General features: G+C 37.9%; 1 protein-coding gene across 1 annotated transcript; it reads left to right on the forward strand.

The window, feature by feature from the left end:
- The first annotated feature begins 724 nt into the window (after nt 1-724).
- Nucleotides 725-7,828, forward strand: LOC117397671 (stanniocalcin-1). The gene is made up of 4 exons (XM_033996442.3): nt 725-1,020; nt 5,376-5,518; nt 6,495-6,706; nt 7,530-7,828. The coding sequence occupies exons 1-4, from the start codon at nt 906-908 to the stop codon at nt 7,795-7,797; spliced, it is 738 nt and encodes a 245-aa protein (XP_033852333.2). The 5' UTR covers nt 725-905; the 3' UTR covers nt 7,798-7,828.
- Nucleotides 7,829-18,986: the final 11,158 nt, after the last annotated feature.

An 18,986-nucleotide genomic window follows, 5' to 3' on the forward strand; every position in this document is an offset into this window, starting at 1 on the left:
ATTTCAGGTTAAAAAACCCCCCAACATGATCCACTCATGTTTAATGCCTCTGGCCATTCATAACAATGTACAATTATTTTAAACCGTAAACATTTTAAAAATAGTATATATACTGTATTGGCAAGTGTTCAAGTCATATGTGTAGTATAGTGTTGTGCCACATGCAAGTCATTATATTCAATTATCCCCCCTCCCTCCCAGATGAATCATATTTTAAATGCTGTATCTTGTTTGGAAGGACATTGCTTGTGGTTTACTTGTATAAATGCTTTCAGTCTCTTCATTGTTGGTCTGTTGGTCTCTTGAATAGCATAAAGGGTAGAACTGAAATTATATTATATATATATATATATATATATATATATATATATATATATATATATATATATATATATATATATAAACAAGAAACAAAGAAAGAACACAGAACCGTTTTAAGCAGCTACAAAGCCCCCTTTAGCAAATATTCAAATACAATCCAAAACTGTGACCTTTTTTAAAGTAATCTGATCACCGACTATATTTTCTGTTTCTGTTGCAGACAAAGGGGTTAATTTTCTTAACAAAAGCTTAACTTTAAAAAAAAAATGTTGGAAGCGCAGTTTAATTTAGTGGAAAATATTCATTCAATGAAACACTGCTCTTGAGTTTGTGAATGGACGCTTGTGAGACACAAAGATTTGATTGGACGGAGCGGTCGGCTCCTGATTTGCTCCAGATTACCACTGTGATAAGAAATTCCTATATAAACTGTACGTGCGGTGGCTACAGTTAGCAATAGCAAAAGGCTGCAATTGGGACGAATAGAAGCGTTGAAGTAGCAAAGAAAAAAAAGAAAGCAAAAGAAAATACATCAACGTTTGTCAGAAAAGAAGGTGGAAAATCTTGAACGTACTTCACAAACAATGCTGCACAAGACGGGCATTCTTTTTCTCCTGGTACTTCTTACCTCGGCTTATGAAATAGACCAGAACGAGTCTTTAGCGCCACGGAGAACACGAGACTCTATGCACAGCTCAAGTAAGCGCTTGTCTTTTTTCTTTCTTTTTTGTTTGCGATTTAGAAACTGTAAATCACTATCTGGAAAACTACACAGAATAAATTGAACAGTTGTTTATTTTATATTAAACGCAGTACAGTGTTTAAATATTATTTTATTGGAATTGCTTTGACGAACACTTTGTAATGCATTGTAATTTCATCCGTACCGGTATTCCCTAGAGTCAGAAGCATTACAAGGGAATGTGGCACTGCTAGTGTTAACGGGACACGATTACAATGCACAGCACAGTGACAGCTGTAGATACCTACGTGCAGAGTTAGGCGTACACTTCGACAGTATTGATGAGCTTGGTCAAAACCGTGGCTCGATTGATGAGTGAGTGTATTTGCACGGTATGCGTTCAGTAAACAGATGAATGGAATGAATGATCTGCTGTACAATACTGAGTATGAAGAACTCGTTAATAGGCATATTTGTGTAATGAAATGCATATGGGTTTGAAACGTGGTGATTATTGTGCGAATCGCCTATTTATATCAGTTATCACATACAATGCATCAAATTAAGAAATGTGAAATGTTATCAGTCAGTATTGAATTATAAAAGCAATCTTTTATAATTCAATACTGACTGATAGATATTTGATACTATATCTATATCTATCTATATAATATCTATCTATCTATCTATCTGTCTATCTATCCACATATATATATATATATATATATATATATATATATATATATATATATATATATATATATATATATATATATCATAGAGATTTAACAAACGGTGCAAAAGCAGAGCTTGGGAGCAGTTTTGAGTTGTACATTGCAACAGCCTCTGCTCTCCTCCCAGTATATACGTACTGCAGTGTTCAGCTGATTTCACAGGCACACCACTCATACAGGACTGGTCTACAGTTGCTCTCTCTCAGAAACTCTTCCTAGCAGAGCAGAGCTTGACTAGCTGCCAGGGTCATCACTGCCAGTCTGAGGGCAGCCTGGGAGGTCAGCACCAGAGCGTACCCACAGCCCAGTGCCAAAGCAGGGAGACACTGAGCTACACAAACCCTGCTCCGACCAGGATGGAGTATTAAAGAAGGATATAATAGAAGTGTAGCCCGTGGTGCATTGACACATTATTAACCCAGTCTACCCAGTCTGCACAGCACTGTATTTGCAGATTGAAAAGGGAGTACGTTTCACTGTGGGGCTACTTATCCAGCCTTAGCTTTAGCTATGGGAACTACTGATCTGATGGTGCTGAAATTGAATATTTTTTAAAAGCTATTGCTTAACGCAATTTAATGATGCACATAAAAAAAGACTTGAACATTACATTCCAGTACCCAAATGTTGTAAAAAGAAACAGATCATGGCTCTGAACTATTTATGCAATAATGTGCACATTTAAATTGATAGCTAAATAAATAAAACAGTCATTCCTTTTGGCAATGAGTTTTACAGTAGCTTCCTTCATTTTTATTGTATTTATTAACAGACAGTAATGTTTTTTTTTTATTTCTTTTTTTTTACGAGGGTTCAAATTAAAACACCAGTCTACTGAAGTGAAATCCTGTGTCTTTTAAAACGGCCCAGTTCCGCTGCTTTGTCAGACTGTGCCCGGTATTTGCAGAACTGCCTATTGTACTTAATTGCTATGGAAACATATAGTGACTCAGTGTTTCAGCATGCTTTTATAACAATAGAGGAAAACCGTACTGTTAAGTCACGTTAGCTAAAAACGCATTTTCTTGCTGATAATGCTGCATCACGGTTTTAATGCAAGTCCAATTCCAAAAGGCAAAATTGTCTGGCAACTTCAACGTGTAATGCTAGAAAAAATTGAGTCACAGACAGATCAGTTTAAAGATTTTTCTTGCTGGTTTTTACACTGGTTAAAATGATTTGTCTTTGCAAATAAGGTCTGACACATTAAAAAGTTTCGAAGCAAGTTTCATCACAATATGACAAGCGGTGCTTTAGATACAGTGCTGCCCATTATAACACTGTAGTCGGGAGCCATAGTTAAGAGACCGTGATGTTTGTGTCCCCCCTTATAACGAGAATACTAGTGTAATGGCATTATGGGGCAAATAGGAGCCATAACCGCACCGCCTTATATCCTGTTCCATAGTATAACGGGCCGCCTTATAAAGAGGAAACACTGTATATCCAAATCCTTAAAGTGTAAAAACACAGTGGTACACATTTAATCTCACTGATGAATAGTGTTGGGTATTTCCATTACTCTGTTAGTTGGAAGACTAGGTGATTTGCCAACGGGGGCAAAAACATTACTGGTATTATTATTGTGTCTCACCAAGACATTACACCTACTACTGGAGCCAACTTCGACAAAGAAATGATTAGCCACACAGAATCACACTCTTGTGCTCCAGAGCCACCCATAGAGCCCTTCCTCCCATATGCTTTACAGCATATTTGCTTCCGCATTGTTTAATGACGTCCGGTTATGCATTTCAATACATACCTGCCTACCTTTCAGTGCAGAATATTAAAATCGTACAAAAGTAATACAGTATATGGTATGAGTCAACGGTAAAAAAAAATTACCTGATTTACAAATGTGTCCACATCCCAACTGTGCTGATAGAGGCCATTCCTTTTAATGTGCTTTTGTACACATTCTTGCTGTGGTACAGGGTTAGTAAGAAGAGTCGGTGCAAGACTGACTCCAGGGTGAATGAGGTAACTATTATTATTTATTTAGCAGACGCCTTTATCCAAGGTGACTTACAGAGATTAGGGTGCGTGAGCTATTCATCAGCTGCAGAGTCACTTACAACAACATCTCACACAAAAGACAGAGCACAAGGAGGTTAAGTGACTTGCTCAGGGTCACATAGCGAGTCAGTGAGTGAGCTGGGATTTGAACTGGGGACCTCCTAGTTACACGCCCTTTTCTTTAACCACTGGACCACACAGACTCCTTAGGTAATGCATGCAAAGGGAAATATACCAGGTCTGTAAAAGCTCATACAAGAGACCCTGGCTCGGGTACAGTGCTTGAGATCTGGTGACTGGTTTGTAGCCAGACTCTTATATTGGGGACACACCAGTAATCCTGCTACACTATCAGAGAGATCTTTAAGGCCCTCAGTATGAATACCATGAAAGCCTAAAACACACACACAAGTACCATTAAGAGATATTTTATTTGCTTTCTATTGATTTAGTAAAAGATGTCTAAACTGATTGCAAATCTTTAAAATGTATATCCAAGCTTTTCTGTTTGCAGTTTTCGCGCAATGTGGGTCAAGCAGTAGTTTTAAAATAAGAGTTGTTAATTCTGTGGGTTTATTTTTTTATTTTTTTAAACCACTGCTAAAATGAACAATGCAACAATATGCTTCATTGTCTATTGATTTTGCTTTTAGCTTACATTTCTCCTGAGCCCCCAACCTGCCGGGCTAGTCAGCGCACATCGGAGACATTGACACCCATTATTCCAGTTAATCATCCAGATCTTATTTATGATTCATTAAGGATCACATCTCTTTATGTTGAGGGGGGTTCTCTCCAGTACCACACAATAGAGGTCTATACCTTGAACAAGCCCTTCTTTCAAGGGTGTTCCAACCGTTTTGTTCTGTAACCCAAGAAATACTTGTATTATTGTAAAACAAGCCTTTATCGTTATGTCTTTTTAAGCCAGTATGATAATTCAGTGCAGTTAGAGGAAACCCAACCTAAAAGTCACCTCAGGTGATGTCATGATGGAACTATGCCTTGGAACAACAGAAACAGCCCTAAATTAGTAGGTAAACTTGGATCAGACACTGATGCAATGCCTTCTTTCCGCTTTCCAAACAAACTTAATGCAGAAGTCTGAACTCTTAATTACACATCACTTGCCGTTTTTCTGAAACCCTAAATAAAGATGTGCAATGCGCTTAACCACAAAGCTCCTGTTCTTTTGTTAACCACATCGGTGAACAATTGGAGCCATTGAGTTTCAAACCCAATTCATTTAAAATTGAAGGGCGTTGTACGATGCCTTAAGGGCACTTAGAACACCGTTTAGGATATCCAGTGCAATCTAGGCAGTCTTAATCCACGACTCTAAGAGGTTGCTATTAGTTTATAATCTATAGCAGACCCTGATTTTGATGTGATACAGCCATCGAAAAAACATGGCATCATATGGCTTGCAAAGGATAGTTTGCATCCACTGGAAATCACTCTGAGATTAGCATTGCTGTTTAATTATTCTTCACATAGCACAGGATCCTATCAGCAACAGGCTGATCTTTACCCCAGCCTCTCTTACCTTTTGTGGGGTGGATATATACTTGTATTGCACAGAGCCTTATACGATATTCTAAATGTATCTTTCTTTGTAGCTGAAGTGGTCCGATGCTTGAACAGTGCCCTCCAAGTGGGCTGTGGTGCTTTCGCCTGCCTAGAGAACTCTACCTGTGACACAGATGGCATGCATGACATCTGCAAGTCCTTCCTCTACAACGCTGCAAAATTCAACACTCAGGTAACCCGGGCTGTTTGATTCTGTTCGATTTCCTAAACTATTAGATGAACCATCTTTAAACTTGAACACATTGTAACCGGTTTGAATGACCTGAATATTGAGTATGAAAGAAATGGCATCACAGGGTTGATTTGGAAGTTTCATTTATTATTTGTTTATTTAGCAGATGTGTGAACTATGCATCAGCTGCAGAGTCACTTGTAACGTCTCACCCGAAAGACAGAGCGCAGGGAGGTTAAATGTTTTGGTCAGGGTCACACAGTAAGTCAGTGGCTGAGCTGGGATTTGAACCAGGGACTTCCTGGTTACAAGCCCTTTTCTTTAACCATTGGACCACACAGACTCCAAGGCTATTTACTGGTGGAGCTCAAAGTTAGACTCTTTACCCAGGGAGTGCTTTTTCAAACCACACGTCTCAATTGCAAAACATATTAGGGACTCTATTAAATCCTTAAAAATGAACCAGAGACGCATTTTTATAGTTTGACACTATTTAGGCCTCTATATTTTAATATTCTGTTTGTCTTTTTCGATTGTAATTTGGCCTTTGCAACTGTTTGGGCCAGTGTTTTAGAACAGTAGTTATTATTATTATTATTATTAGTCATTTAGCAGACACTTTTATCCAAAGCAACTTACAGAGAATAGGGGGCGAACTATGCATCAACAACTGCTGCTGCAGAGTCCCTTACAATAGGACCTCAGTTTTACGCCTCATCTGAAGGACAAAGTTTTGTGTTCTATACCAGGGGTGTCCATTCACGGTCCTGGAGGGTCATTCTAACAGGTAAAATGAGATAATTAATTCAGGGTCTGGATGGAGGTTTCATTGGTTCAGTTAAACAATTTAGAACCAGGTTGGAACAAAGACCAGGACTGGAATTGCCACCTCTGTTCTAATAAAGTATGCACAGAGTTTTGAAGTGAGTGTTTTGTTGTTGCGGTGTTGTAAGCGTGGCTGTGTTGCGCTCGACAGGGCAAGGTCTTTGTGAAGGAGAGCTTAAAGTGCATCGCTCACGGCATCACGTCCAAGGTGTTCCTCACTATCCGGAGGTGCTCCACCTTCCAGAGGATGATCTCAGAGGTGCAGGAGGAGTGCTACAGCAAACTGGACATCTGCAGCGTCGCCAAGCTCAACACCGAGGCCATCACTGAGGTCATTCAGCTGCCAAACCACTTCACCAACAGGTGAGCCGGCCCCCGCCTCATTACTGCTCAAATAACTGTGCAATTAGCAGTTCTGCACTGCATTGGTAGATCCAGGGTTCCTCCTGTCCCATCTTCAATATATATATTCCTGATTGTGTCTTCCATATCAGTTGTTTCCACAATAGCACACTGCACTGTACTTTGCATGCAAATATGATGACAGCTTACTGTTGTTGCTGTGGAAACAGTGAATTTATTATTTTTATTTATTTATTTATTTTTTTTAAAACACCATAACTTTTGTCCACCAGGTGGCGATATGGGCTAAGCTAATCCTGTATTACAATTTAAAATTCTCCATAGTCACACTCTGCTTTCAATCTACCAACTATTGCTCATTTGCTGCAGTGTTAGTAAAAAGAAACGGAGCCTCGTATAGATCCCATACAATGTATGGCATACATCAAATCCAGCAACGATCAGTCGTTGCATAGATTCACAGTTGAATGCTATGGAAACGATCAGTCGTTGCATAGATTCACAGTTGAATGCTATGGAAACGATCAGTCGTTGCATAGATTCACAGTTGAATGCTATGGAAACGATCAGTCGTTGCATAGATTCACAGTTGAATGCTATGGAAACGATCAGTCGTTGCATAGATTCACAGTTGAATGCTATGGAAATGCTTTATCAATTTCTTTTAGGAGTGACACTGCAACAAAGAGTATCCACACTTGTTATTTGTTATTAATTATTTAAAACCCCAGTATGGAATGCAGTGACACTCTATAAGGAGTGGTCTGCAGACATGATGCATTGGGACTTCCTGCTAAGGGCTTCGGTGTCCTTCTGTTGACAGATACTACAGCAAGCTGCTCCGGAGCCTCATGGAGTGCGACGACGACACTGTGAGCATCATCAGGAGCGATCTGATGTCCAAGATGGGGCCGGACATGGCCAGCCTCTTCCAGCTGCTGCAGAGTGACCGCTGCTTCACCCCTCAGACGAGAGCGGAGTTCAACAGGAGACGTCCCTCCGAGTCCCAGAAACTCAAAATCTATTTCCGGAACCTGCGTGATGAGCGGCCCTCCGCACTCATGAGACGCACCTCTGGAGAAAGCTCTTAAGTCCTTCAACCTTTTACCAAAGCAGATCCATGACCAAATACAGCTAGTCAAAAAAATAAATAAATAAATAAATTTTATATATATATATATATATATATATATATATATATATATAGAGAGAGAGAGAGAGAGAGAGAGAGAGAGAGAGAGAGAGAGAGAGAGAGAGAGAGAGAGAGAGAGAGAGAGAGAGAGAGAGAGAGAGAGAGAGAGAGAGAGAGAGAGAGAGAGAGAGAGAGAGAGAGAGAGAGAGAGAGAGAGAGAGAGAGAGAGAGAGTCAGCTGTATAGGACTTTATATTCCCTCAGTTCGGAACTTTCAATTATGACAGCTAATCATAATACAACATTTTTTTTCTTCATTTAAAAAAAACCCATCAGCTTATATATTTACTTTGTCCAGATCACTTTGCTATCAATGCCACCTATTTTTAGATTTTATCTTGCTTGCACTTGACAAATTCAGAAATACCGACACCAATCTCAGACTAACATTTCGAAGTCTTGATCAGTGTCTACTCTTTTAATTGCACGTCTGAGATTTTAAATGTAAGTTCTTCTGCAGCCTCTACAGAAACTGACTCAATATTTTTTTGACTAGCTGTATAACAATGGAAATAGGCCTTTGACGAGACTGTATTTAAACATTTCCATTAATAAATCAATTTGGCAACAATTAAGCAGCTTTAATTACACTGTAATTACATAAAACGATTTATGCCGTAACCACATGTCATATTTCAAAAGGTGTTAGCCAGTTCTAAAACCTTTCATCTTGGAACTACACATTCAGATAATGCATGTTCAATTACAGTGTAATTAATGCACAGAATCATTATCAAAATATTTACCACCACTCAAATGTAGACATTTCCCTGCGCACCAAAAGTTGGAAAAAAAGTTACTCAACTTCTAGTCTAGATCATGAAACATATAACTATTTAAAAGCATTATTTGTTATAATATTAATTTATTTTCCTACTTACTAATTCTATTTTATTTAATATATTCTTATGTTATTTTATGAAGATGCAGTGGCTATTACTTTTATATGCTAGAGCTAGACACATAGGTTAAGTTGTCTAGTTTGTAAATGGGTGGTCTTCTTGTGGTTCCTAATTGTATGGGATATGGAGACATTTTCTCATCGACTAACGGAAGTCATGTTATGGCTCTATGCTGGCCGTAGAAGAACATGCATGCCATTCTAGTGAATCTTGGCTACGCTCAGTTAGCGATATGAGGGACCATATTTAAAGACTTAAAAAGTAGGTGGAGAAGGAGGATCATGATTGTATTAAGGAAATGAGAACAGTCCTAAAATTCATGGTGTGGGTGCATTTTATTGGGAGAGAGTACATCACAAAACACACTACCGTTTTTCATTCCAAGACCTCTACTTCGAAAACGACCAGGATGATAGAGAAGAGTTGTGAAAATAACTTAAAGTAAATGATTAATCATTGTTATTGATTATTAATGATTATTCTATTATTATATATACAGTCCGTATCACATCTAAACTTTACAAGTACTACTATATCACAGTAAATGACCACCATAAAAAAAATAATTAAATGCTCAAGACTGCTTGAATTGATATAGGTTATTTTTGCTGTAATAAAAAAAACTGGATATGTAGAAACTAATTGAATATATATATATATATATATATATATATATATATATATATATATATATATATATATATATATATATATATATATATATATATATGGTTGAATATATATATATACAGGTACATATATATATATATATATATATATAGTTTTATGCATTTATGAAATGAGTAAAATCATACAACTGTATAGGTGCTGCTAAAACTGCTATCTGAAATTTAGCAGGTCCCACTGTACACCCTTTTGCAAGCTGGTCTAAGATTATTTCTCAGCACAGTTATTAGTCTTATTTTGTGCAGCTATTGCAACTTAAAAGCTTAAACCCTTTCAAAGACTTTGACAATTGGACAATCACCCCCAGATAATTATTTTCAGGCTAAAAAAAACAAACTCAATTTCGGCTGCACAAAGGTGGCTCCCACGCCTAAATGGGTGTGCAAAAGATTGGAATTCTTCGCCCTTTAAATGTGTCTTATTGCATAGAATAGACTGACACTCGGTGGTGAAATGCTGTAATTGTTGTTTATTGAAATGACACACACAGTGCCCTCTGGTGGATACATGTTGCAATTGCAGCAAACCTAATCTTCTGCACACCTCTACTCTTTGTGTTTGAAAGGGTTTAAATATGATAGAGAATGCATTTAGTTCCATGCAGTTATAGAAAACAATAGGGCATTGTCACAATTTACACTTTCCTATCAAGACTTGAAATTAAACACTTATCCCAAGTAGGGGATCGTTAATGACAGATGACATTTGAATCTTTCCACATCTTTGTAGACCAAATATTTGTATTTATATGAATCAATTCTTTAAATCAAACAAACGAATAATTAATCAATCAATCAATCAAATTGATCAAACAATGACATTTTTTGAGATTTGTTAATTTGTTGAAGTATGTAAGCAAGCATGATTGAATTTTGTGATTTATTTGCACTTTAGTAATTTTGTTTTTCCTCGTGCCGTTCGTTTGCAGCTGTGTATTTAAATCCTTACAGAAAGACATTCATTGTATGATGATGTTTGGCTGATTCATAGAATAAACGATGAGCATATCTGGCATATGTCATTATATTTATTTTTTGTTGTCGTCTGGTTGTTTAAGGGTATGACAAACAAATCAAATATGCATAGCAACGCAAAAAAAATGGTCATGCTATGTGCTTATTTTTATATTTTAAAAAATACGTATTTCATGACTTTCAGGCATGTTTCTTGAGGAATTTCAAATAAAACAATTAAACTAATATACCAGTTTCTATTGTCATTTGTTAACTTATTAAAAAGGTACACGTCAGCTCCTTTCAAACTAAATACATTTCTCACAATATGACAAATCACAATACGTGGGTCAAAGTACAGGGTAATAAAATTGCCATTACAGAGAAAGTAATTACACTTCCCATCCCAATCATTCTGAATGGGCCTTGGTTCTGTTCCTTCAATACGGAGTTATAATTTTAGATTTCTGTAGACCCAGAGTAGGTGGAACTTTGTAGAGTCGAAAGGTCACATGGTCACATGATTTGAATGGAAGGCTGTTCCATCCTGGCACTTCGGATAATCCAGACAAGTTCAAAGCCAGACAGGCAGATATTGAACTCCCAGAACCCCTTTAAAATGATTGCTGAGATTCTATTCTATGTTATGAAGTCTTGGTTTTAAAAACACAGGGTGATTAGAAAGTAAGTTTACCACATCAATGACATGCTGCTTTCTACTCGCCTTGTACATCTTATGATTCGTTAAAAGTGCCTTCACTTGATATTTATCTCAGCTTTCTGAAGAGGAGCTTCAACAAACTGTGTGGTCTGTGTGGTCCAGTGGTTAAAGAAATTGGCTTCTAACCAGAAGGTCCCGGGTTCAAATCCCACCTCAGCCACTGACTCATTGTGTGACCCTGAGCAAGTCACTTCACCTCCTTGTGCTCCGTCTTTCGGGTGAGCCGTAATTGTAAGTGACTCTGCAGCTGATGCATAGTTCACACACCCTAGTCTCTGTAAGTCGCCTTGGGTAAAGGCGTCTGCTAAATAAACAAATAACAAACTCGAAAATGAAAAAGTTGTAAATCGAACACAAAGTTGTGATAGAAAACATCTCTCTTCAGCAATATCTCCACTCCATGAGCCGTCTTCTGCAAGAGTTCTGCACTGCTGTCCAGAGATGGCGCTCTTTCAAAGTGTTAATTAAGCATACACATGAGAGAGAGAGGGGATATTTAAAGTACACTAAAACTACACTCCCTCAGGTTGATATCGTGTCCAATGGCATTATATTGCACTCAGTTTTTGGCTAAAGACAATATCATCTCATGTCGGACTGTGACGGAAACATTATCTTTCTCCCTCACTGTCTAAAAAAATAATAATACTAAACGACGGTGTGCTGACGGCGGGACTGTATAAAACAACGCGTTATTAATAAAATTGGACATTGAATATTAAATCTGGTACACTAAACAGATACCTATGTAAAATATATGAAACAATATGTTCTCTGTTCTGTGTTTGTTTGGGACCTGCGGATAAAACCCTTTCTGGTAAACCGCAATGAGAAGTAAACACCGTAAAAAGTTATAAAAATAAAATGCAACAGTTTTACTTTCTTTAGAAGGGTGCACACTTTTATTGAAGAGAAAGGTTGTGTGTGTTTAGTATAACGGGTAAAATAAAGAAAGCTTACTGGGTTTGTTTGATAATCTGTGGCTTGTCTGAGTGCTGGGTGGCGTAGAGTGATGCGGTGTCTCTGGCTGCAAGTACGGCTGTCGCTATGGGAGGGGCTTGGTCCACCCAGGTATATATAGGACTACCTGATCTTGGGGGAGGGGATTTAATTGTTGTTTTGTAAGGGAAGGGGTAGCGGCTGCAGACCTCTATTAGAAAACCCTTTGTGTTACTTAATGCATTTTGCAGATTGCAATAAGTTATTTTCTTAAAATAAATATTTTATTACATTTATTTTGAAGTTATTTTATTCTGTTCTGCAAACCACAACTGTCAAGAAAAAACACAGTCACAACTCTTGTGATGTTTCAATAATTTGAACAACTTTATTGGCTCCCAACAATAACAGCCTTGATTGACTCTAAGCTGTATAATTATACTTCTACCAGTAGATGGCAGTATAAACACAAATTAACTCTTTATCTTACAACAACTGCTTGAGTCGCCCTCACACGGACTCAATAGTTTCCCACTATAAGGCTCCGCTTCAGTCCATTTCTGTATACTAACTGGATCCGTCACACATGTTGCAGGGCTACCTCTTATCATATTTTGTTTTGTCTGTTCCCCTTCATCATCACGGGCCTCACATACAAAGAATGCACGAGACAACACTCTGTTCCTTGCTTTCATACAAGTCAGATGTGCCCCATGCACCTCCCTGTTCTGCTCACATCACCCTTTTAAATCAGCTTCCGGCTGCAGGTACTTAGTTCTGCTGTGCCTGCAGTTTTCAGCCCAGAGTTACCCTACGCCTGCATAACTGCCTAAATAAAACGCTAACGGAATAAGATGGGGTCTGATCTTCTCGCTGCCACTAGTAGAACTCCTTTAGACCTAGTAGTAATATAAGGGGAGATTAGAATACATTGTGGCACACTGGTCCGACCCAAGTCTCTGAATGATCTGAAATGGCTGAGATGACAAAAGGATTCACGAAAAGATTTCCTGAAATCCTGGCTGCCCCAGCTGCCGATTGCCAGTTAAGGAGCTCTTTGGAAACCCAGCATTTCTTTGGCACTCGCCAAATCATCCGAAACAGAGCCTCCAAAACTGCAGGTCCAGTGCAACTCATCGTCTGAGACACGTTAGCTATAAAAAGGACAGATGAGTGCATCCATATGTGGAATTAAACTCTCTCAAACTTGCAGGGCAGAACCAGCTGAAATTGCAAAGTTCTTTGGGGCACTGATGATCCGGGAGGCAGCAATAGCTATCTCAATTATTTAAATTTCACACAAATTTTCACTGCGTAACAGCTTTCTGTGTTGCTAAAAGTTTCCCATTATAAAAAAAGCACAACAAAGTGTAATCAAATATAGTGCAAGAATGGCAAAGCATAGGTAAGCATCAAAAAGTGCAGAAAAAAATGCACATGGTAGACTATGGCAAATGCAAAGTATAATCATGGGAAATATGCTAAATTACTATGCACATTTACTGGGGTAAGTTTTCATTCAGGTAGGTTCTATTTCAGCTCTGAGGATGTGTTCCCTCATTTGGGTTTATGATGCACACTGTAAAACACATCTGCTGGAGAAAAGGGTTGCAAGGAAGGACCATGCAAAAGCAGAGCTGTGTAACTTGATCCCCAATATGGTGAAGTGGAAGGAGATACACGACAATGTTCAGAAGAGAATGTAAAGCTATGCAGGAAACTCTAGATGGTAATTAGGATTCGACTTGCAGGAAAATCCCTGCAACCAAAATTTCCAGCAGACATTGGACAAGGTAACTCCCATGTTCCTGTCAGTCTTCAATCAATGGCAGCTAGTATTGAAGGTACATTTAAACCTGTGCATGCTGGAGGTTCTCCTCCATCTCATTAAAGGTCTCATTTTGGCAGAACAGCGGCGAATACATTGAGTAATGTATTCATTGATGACCCACAATGTGTTAATTATTATTAATTAGTCATTTAGCAGAATCTTTTATCCAAAGACTAGGGGATGAACTATGCATCAACAACTGCTGCTGCAGAGTCATTTATAATAGGACCTCTGTTTCATGTCTCATCCAAAGAACACAGCACAAGGAGGTTAAGTGACTTGCTCAGGGTCACACACTCCTGGTATCAAGCCCTTTTCTTTAACCACTGGACCACCAAGCCCCCACTTATAAAAGATAGAATTTGAGAAATGTTTTGAAAGACAGGACTTTTAATAATGTGCAAGGGTGATCTCCAGAAAGACCTACATAATTACTTGAGACGGTTCCTAATAATAATAATAATAATAATAATAATAATAATAATAATAATAATAATAATCAGTATCATGTTTAAGAAGTGGACAAGATGGGATACAGTAAAAGTCATGTAATGTATTTTAAAGTACTTTCCCATTCCCAGGGGCTAATAATGACTAGCATGGGTTCTTGCAGGAGCTGCTGTGCTTCCTCTGATTAAATACGCCACACACATGAAGTATTATTTAAACAGTGCTGTATATAAAAAACAAAAGAAACAATTGGGCCCGGAGGCAAACACAAGGAAATGATTCACTTCTGGGGTTCGGCTGGCATTTGTGAGGTTTGCAGTGTACTAAAGCTGGGGTCTCCCTTAAGGAAATGAATGCACCGCACTCACTGAATTGTATCACACTTCAAATGCGTCTCATCCTAAATTCTGTGTTGACATGCAATGCCCACATGAATGCAGCTGTGTTAAGACTGTGCTGAAAACTTCTGATGTTGGGATTTGATTACTCTAGCTACTTGGCTGCAGGTCTGCCCGACACGTCTAGAGTCTGCTTGAGGAACTGAACAACCCCTGATACACCCCCCTTCACATCCTCATTCTCTGTGTTCATCTATCACCCGGACTGAGTGGAAACCAGTCCTGCCTGTTTCCATCTGTAAACTAGACCAAAATGAAAGCGATGTGAATTCAGCTTCATTGCTTCTTGCTATCACACAGGACTTGCTGGCTTCTAACAGGAGTAGCAATCAGTAGTGAAGCCCAGCTTATCAGAAAATAGCCCTCATAAAAAAAATAGCCCTCATAAAAAATAGCACCTAAACTGGAAATCCCGGAGCGGCAATTTGTGCCAGCTCCTTTACCCACGATCGTGTCTAGCAAGTTTCCGCCTCCACTTTTAAAACAATCTGGAACTGCTTCTACATTTTATTTTGTAGGAAAATCATGGCTCAGAGACAGACCAGATGATAAACTGGTTTGTGTGCTACTCCTGTTTGTACAATATTCACTTTTGGTTATTTTTGGCAGACAATAAATTTGTTTCTGGAGCCACACGACTTAGAAACTTTGAGACTTTCCAATTCATTTATTTTAAATGCCAAGCATCTCTTTCAAAATGTGCTTCCTGGTAACGAATCAATTCCAGTGGTGGAGAGAAACAAGAGCAGGGTTGGGGGTCAATGCCATTTTAAAACCAATTCCCATTTCTCATTCCCTTTTAATCAATTCCCACTCCACTTCCACGTCTTTGGAATGTATTCAAATGTAACTGGAACAGGGAATTTAAAAAAGGAATTGGAAACGATTTATCCCAGTGCTGGATAAGAATTACTTGAATGGTCTGACTGCAATCTGACCTACTGTGCAAAAAACTTTACATTAAGTATTAAAGTATATAAGCTTAAAAGGAGTCCGAACAAAGGTTAAAAAGTCAGGGAAGACTCATTACATAGCAGTTTGATCCATTCCTGGTTTTACTATTTTAATAAGACACACCCAATCTCGTTACCTATACACTGTTTCTACTCAAACATGTATTAAAACCTGGATTGGGTGAAATTACTATGCAATAGGAGTCTTAGTTCCATCCGTGAAAGTCTGTTTCTTACCTCTTATTAGCTCTAGCAACATTAATCACCGTCCCCTTTTCTTCTGTTGAAGATCAAAGAATTACATTGTCATATTTCCTAGGTATAATATGCAGATACAGCAAAGAAAATACTACAGATAAATAATTGCTCCACTTGCCTCATCCCTAACATTTAATGTCATGTAGCTCAAATTCACTCCAGTGGTGTACATCATAAGTTTAGCACCATCCTATAGAATTAACTCAATTTTGCTTCATAAAGTTGAATGAAACCTGCTGAATAATGTTACGTTAACATATTGAATTGCACACCGCTTTGGAGTTTTCCCGCATTCTTAACGAAAAACTGACAATTGAAAAATGTGACATTTTGAAATCCAACTACTATTATGGCTTCCCGGAGACTTTTGCAATATCATTTCATAGTTTCTTTGATTACATGATATTAAATAAAATATCTAAATTATGTTCATATCGGGTTTTTTTTTTTTTCTCAATCCTAAAATTCTAGGTGATGCAAAACTTTGGCCATATCTGTAGTACCAGCTGCACACCTTTTGACCTGCAGCAAAGGTACATGGATGCAGCAGTTTATCTACTACAGTGTTGTATTTTAGAATATTTGCAAAATCGGAATTAACATAAGAACAAAATAGAACCTAGTGCTGCGAGTCATATTACACTACATATTACACTACTATGTCATTGAAAATATAAGTTGTTGTAATCCTAACTTGTTGCATTTTGTATTCTATTAGTTTTATTGCACTTACTGTAAACTACACTGTATTTAAATAGTAATGTTGCATTGTAACCCTGTACTGCCCTGTAACACCTGTAAGTCGCCTTGTATAAAAGGCGCCTGGCAAATAAATAAAATAATTAATTAATTAATTAATTAATTAATTAATTAATTAATTAATTAATTAAATGAAAATCAAATATGGAAAGGAACTGTGTTTTTCGTAGCTCACAGCCAAAATCTTTGCAAATGCATGAATTCAGCAGCACCTGCCTTTTTGCTTTTATTAAAATACTCCCATAGTTTTCCTTGGACCTTGACTTTCAGAGGCTGCCAGATGATTTTGCACTGGTGACAGGGCAGGGAAAGCTTACTGAAATGCAGAGAAAAAACATCTGGGCGATTTCAGATCTTACCAATCCAACAACAGTGACATTAGTCTGCTCACGTGATCCACGGCAGCACTGCCAGGCTCCGAAGGGCATTGCCTAACATAGTGGCTCTCAATCCTGGTCCTCGGGGACCCCTGCGTCTGCTGGTTTTCATTCTAGCTGAGTTCTCAGTTACTTAACTAGACCCTTAATTGAAATGATAATTTGCTTAATTAGACCTTTGTAATTGAGCTCAGCTCTTAAACAGTTGCATAGTTCAAGTTACTTCTAAAATGTTATAGCTAACTTTAAATCTACAACTGTTTAAAAGATGAAAACAATGTAAAAGGTCAAATTAAGCAAATTATCAGTTCAATTAAGTGTCTAGTTTAGTAATTTAGAGGTCAGCTGGAATGAAAACCAGCAGACACAGGCACAAAGAGGATTCAAGGCAGTCATGTACTTTATTGCCTGTAGCGGGCAGTGTTTACTGCTGAGTGAGGCTGCAGGACACCATACTGGAAAGAGCAGTGTTTGCAGGAGAAGTATCAAGATTGTGGAGGATTCAGTTCAACACTGAATTCAAAAGACTCAAAGATCTCAAAACTTTGACTGTTGCTGTTGTTTTAAAGCATATCGATCCAGTATCAAAGAAAACAAAAAATGCCATACATAACACACTTATATTTTTGTCTCCAAATTGCACAGAAAGCATAACCTAAATAACCGGCCCTATCCTTCTGCTGGGGGCGATTACTGTGAATTCCAATTGTCTAGCAGATAATGTTCACTGCAATACAATTATAGAATTGCATTGAAAATATCAGCACTCTGTGTTCCCTCCAAAATGTTTGCAATATAAAACACCAGAAAAAAAAAGTGTTTAACCTACGTGCGTCTCAAAGTGACATAGTGACAAGGAAAGACCTGATTTTACAGATTCAGGGTACACGTGTTGCTAAATTGTAGGTATTTATTACAGGATAACATTTAAAAGTTAAGAAGCAAAATACAGGACTGTAATAAAACTTTGCTACAATGTATCAGTGCAGTTTTTTTCCCTTTGTTTTCACAATGTTGTTTTATAACTGTTTGAAGGGAGAGGGATTAAACCATGGCTTATTTCATCTGCAGTGATTCTGGTCTTTTTACAACATCTAGTTTCTAACTTTGCATTCATTCCCTGCTGTTCCTTGTTTCTTCCAGTAAGAGGCAGTACATAACTCTTTTACATGCCTTTGTATACAGGATGTCTATATCCCCTTCGGTCAAGATTTTTTATTTTAATTTTTAAACTTATTTTAACTCTTTTAGGAGGATCTCATCTTTTGAACAGGGTCAATCTGACAAGCTCACAACGTAATTCAAACGACTTGAATGATATTTGCATTGTAACCCTCTAAAGCACTTGAAAAGGGGTTCATAAACTGCAAAAAAAAAGTCCTCTAAATGTTTTGGAAATAGGGCCTATTATACTCTGGAATTTGTTATAACTACCCAGCCAACATTTCTAACTATACTGGTAACTTCAAAAGGGGGAAAACAAAATGTCTGTAGTTCTAAAAGATATCCAGTATACCGCACACCTGAATATATTCTCTGTGGATGCTGCAGTGGCTGACATAAACCAAATTGGATACAGAATGCTAGGAACTGCAACAACTGAAATCATTCTAAGACTTTAGAATGCCATCTGTGTCCACCAGGCGGCGTGGCTACACAACATTTCCTGTCAGAATCACAGCACTACTGGTGTGCTCTTCATGTACCAAAACTTTGACATGATTTAATCAAGGGTCAGCAAAAGTAACCAGTCTACAGCTATGGCCAAAAGTGTTGCATCACCTAGAAAAAACCTATAAGCACATCATTTAGATCTTTTATTTATCATGTAACCAAAGAAACTACAACGTCTACAGGAAGC

This window comes from Acipenser ruthenus, chromosome 37 (genome assembly GCF_902713425.1).
Source record: "Acipenser ruthenus chromosome 37, fAciRut3.2 maternal haplotype, whole genome shotgun sequence".
Taxonomy (NCBI): domain Eukaryota; kingdom Metazoa; phylum Chordata; class Actinopteri; order Acipenseriformes; family Acipenseridae; genus Acipenser; species Acipenser ruthenus.

Coding starts and splice junctions, on each gene's coding strand:
- LOC117397671 (XM_033996442.3), top strand. CDS start 906: ATGCTGCACAAGACGGGCATTCTTTTTCTCCTGGTACTTCTTACCTCG. Junction 1,021..5,375: donor AGACTCTATGCACAGCTCAA/GTAAGCGCTTGT, acceptor CTTTCTTTGTAG/CTGAAGTGGTCCGATGCTTG. Junction 6,707..7,529: donor CCAAACCACTTCACCAACAG/GTGAGCCGGCCC, acceptor TTCTGTTGACAG/ATACTACAGCAAGCTGCTCC.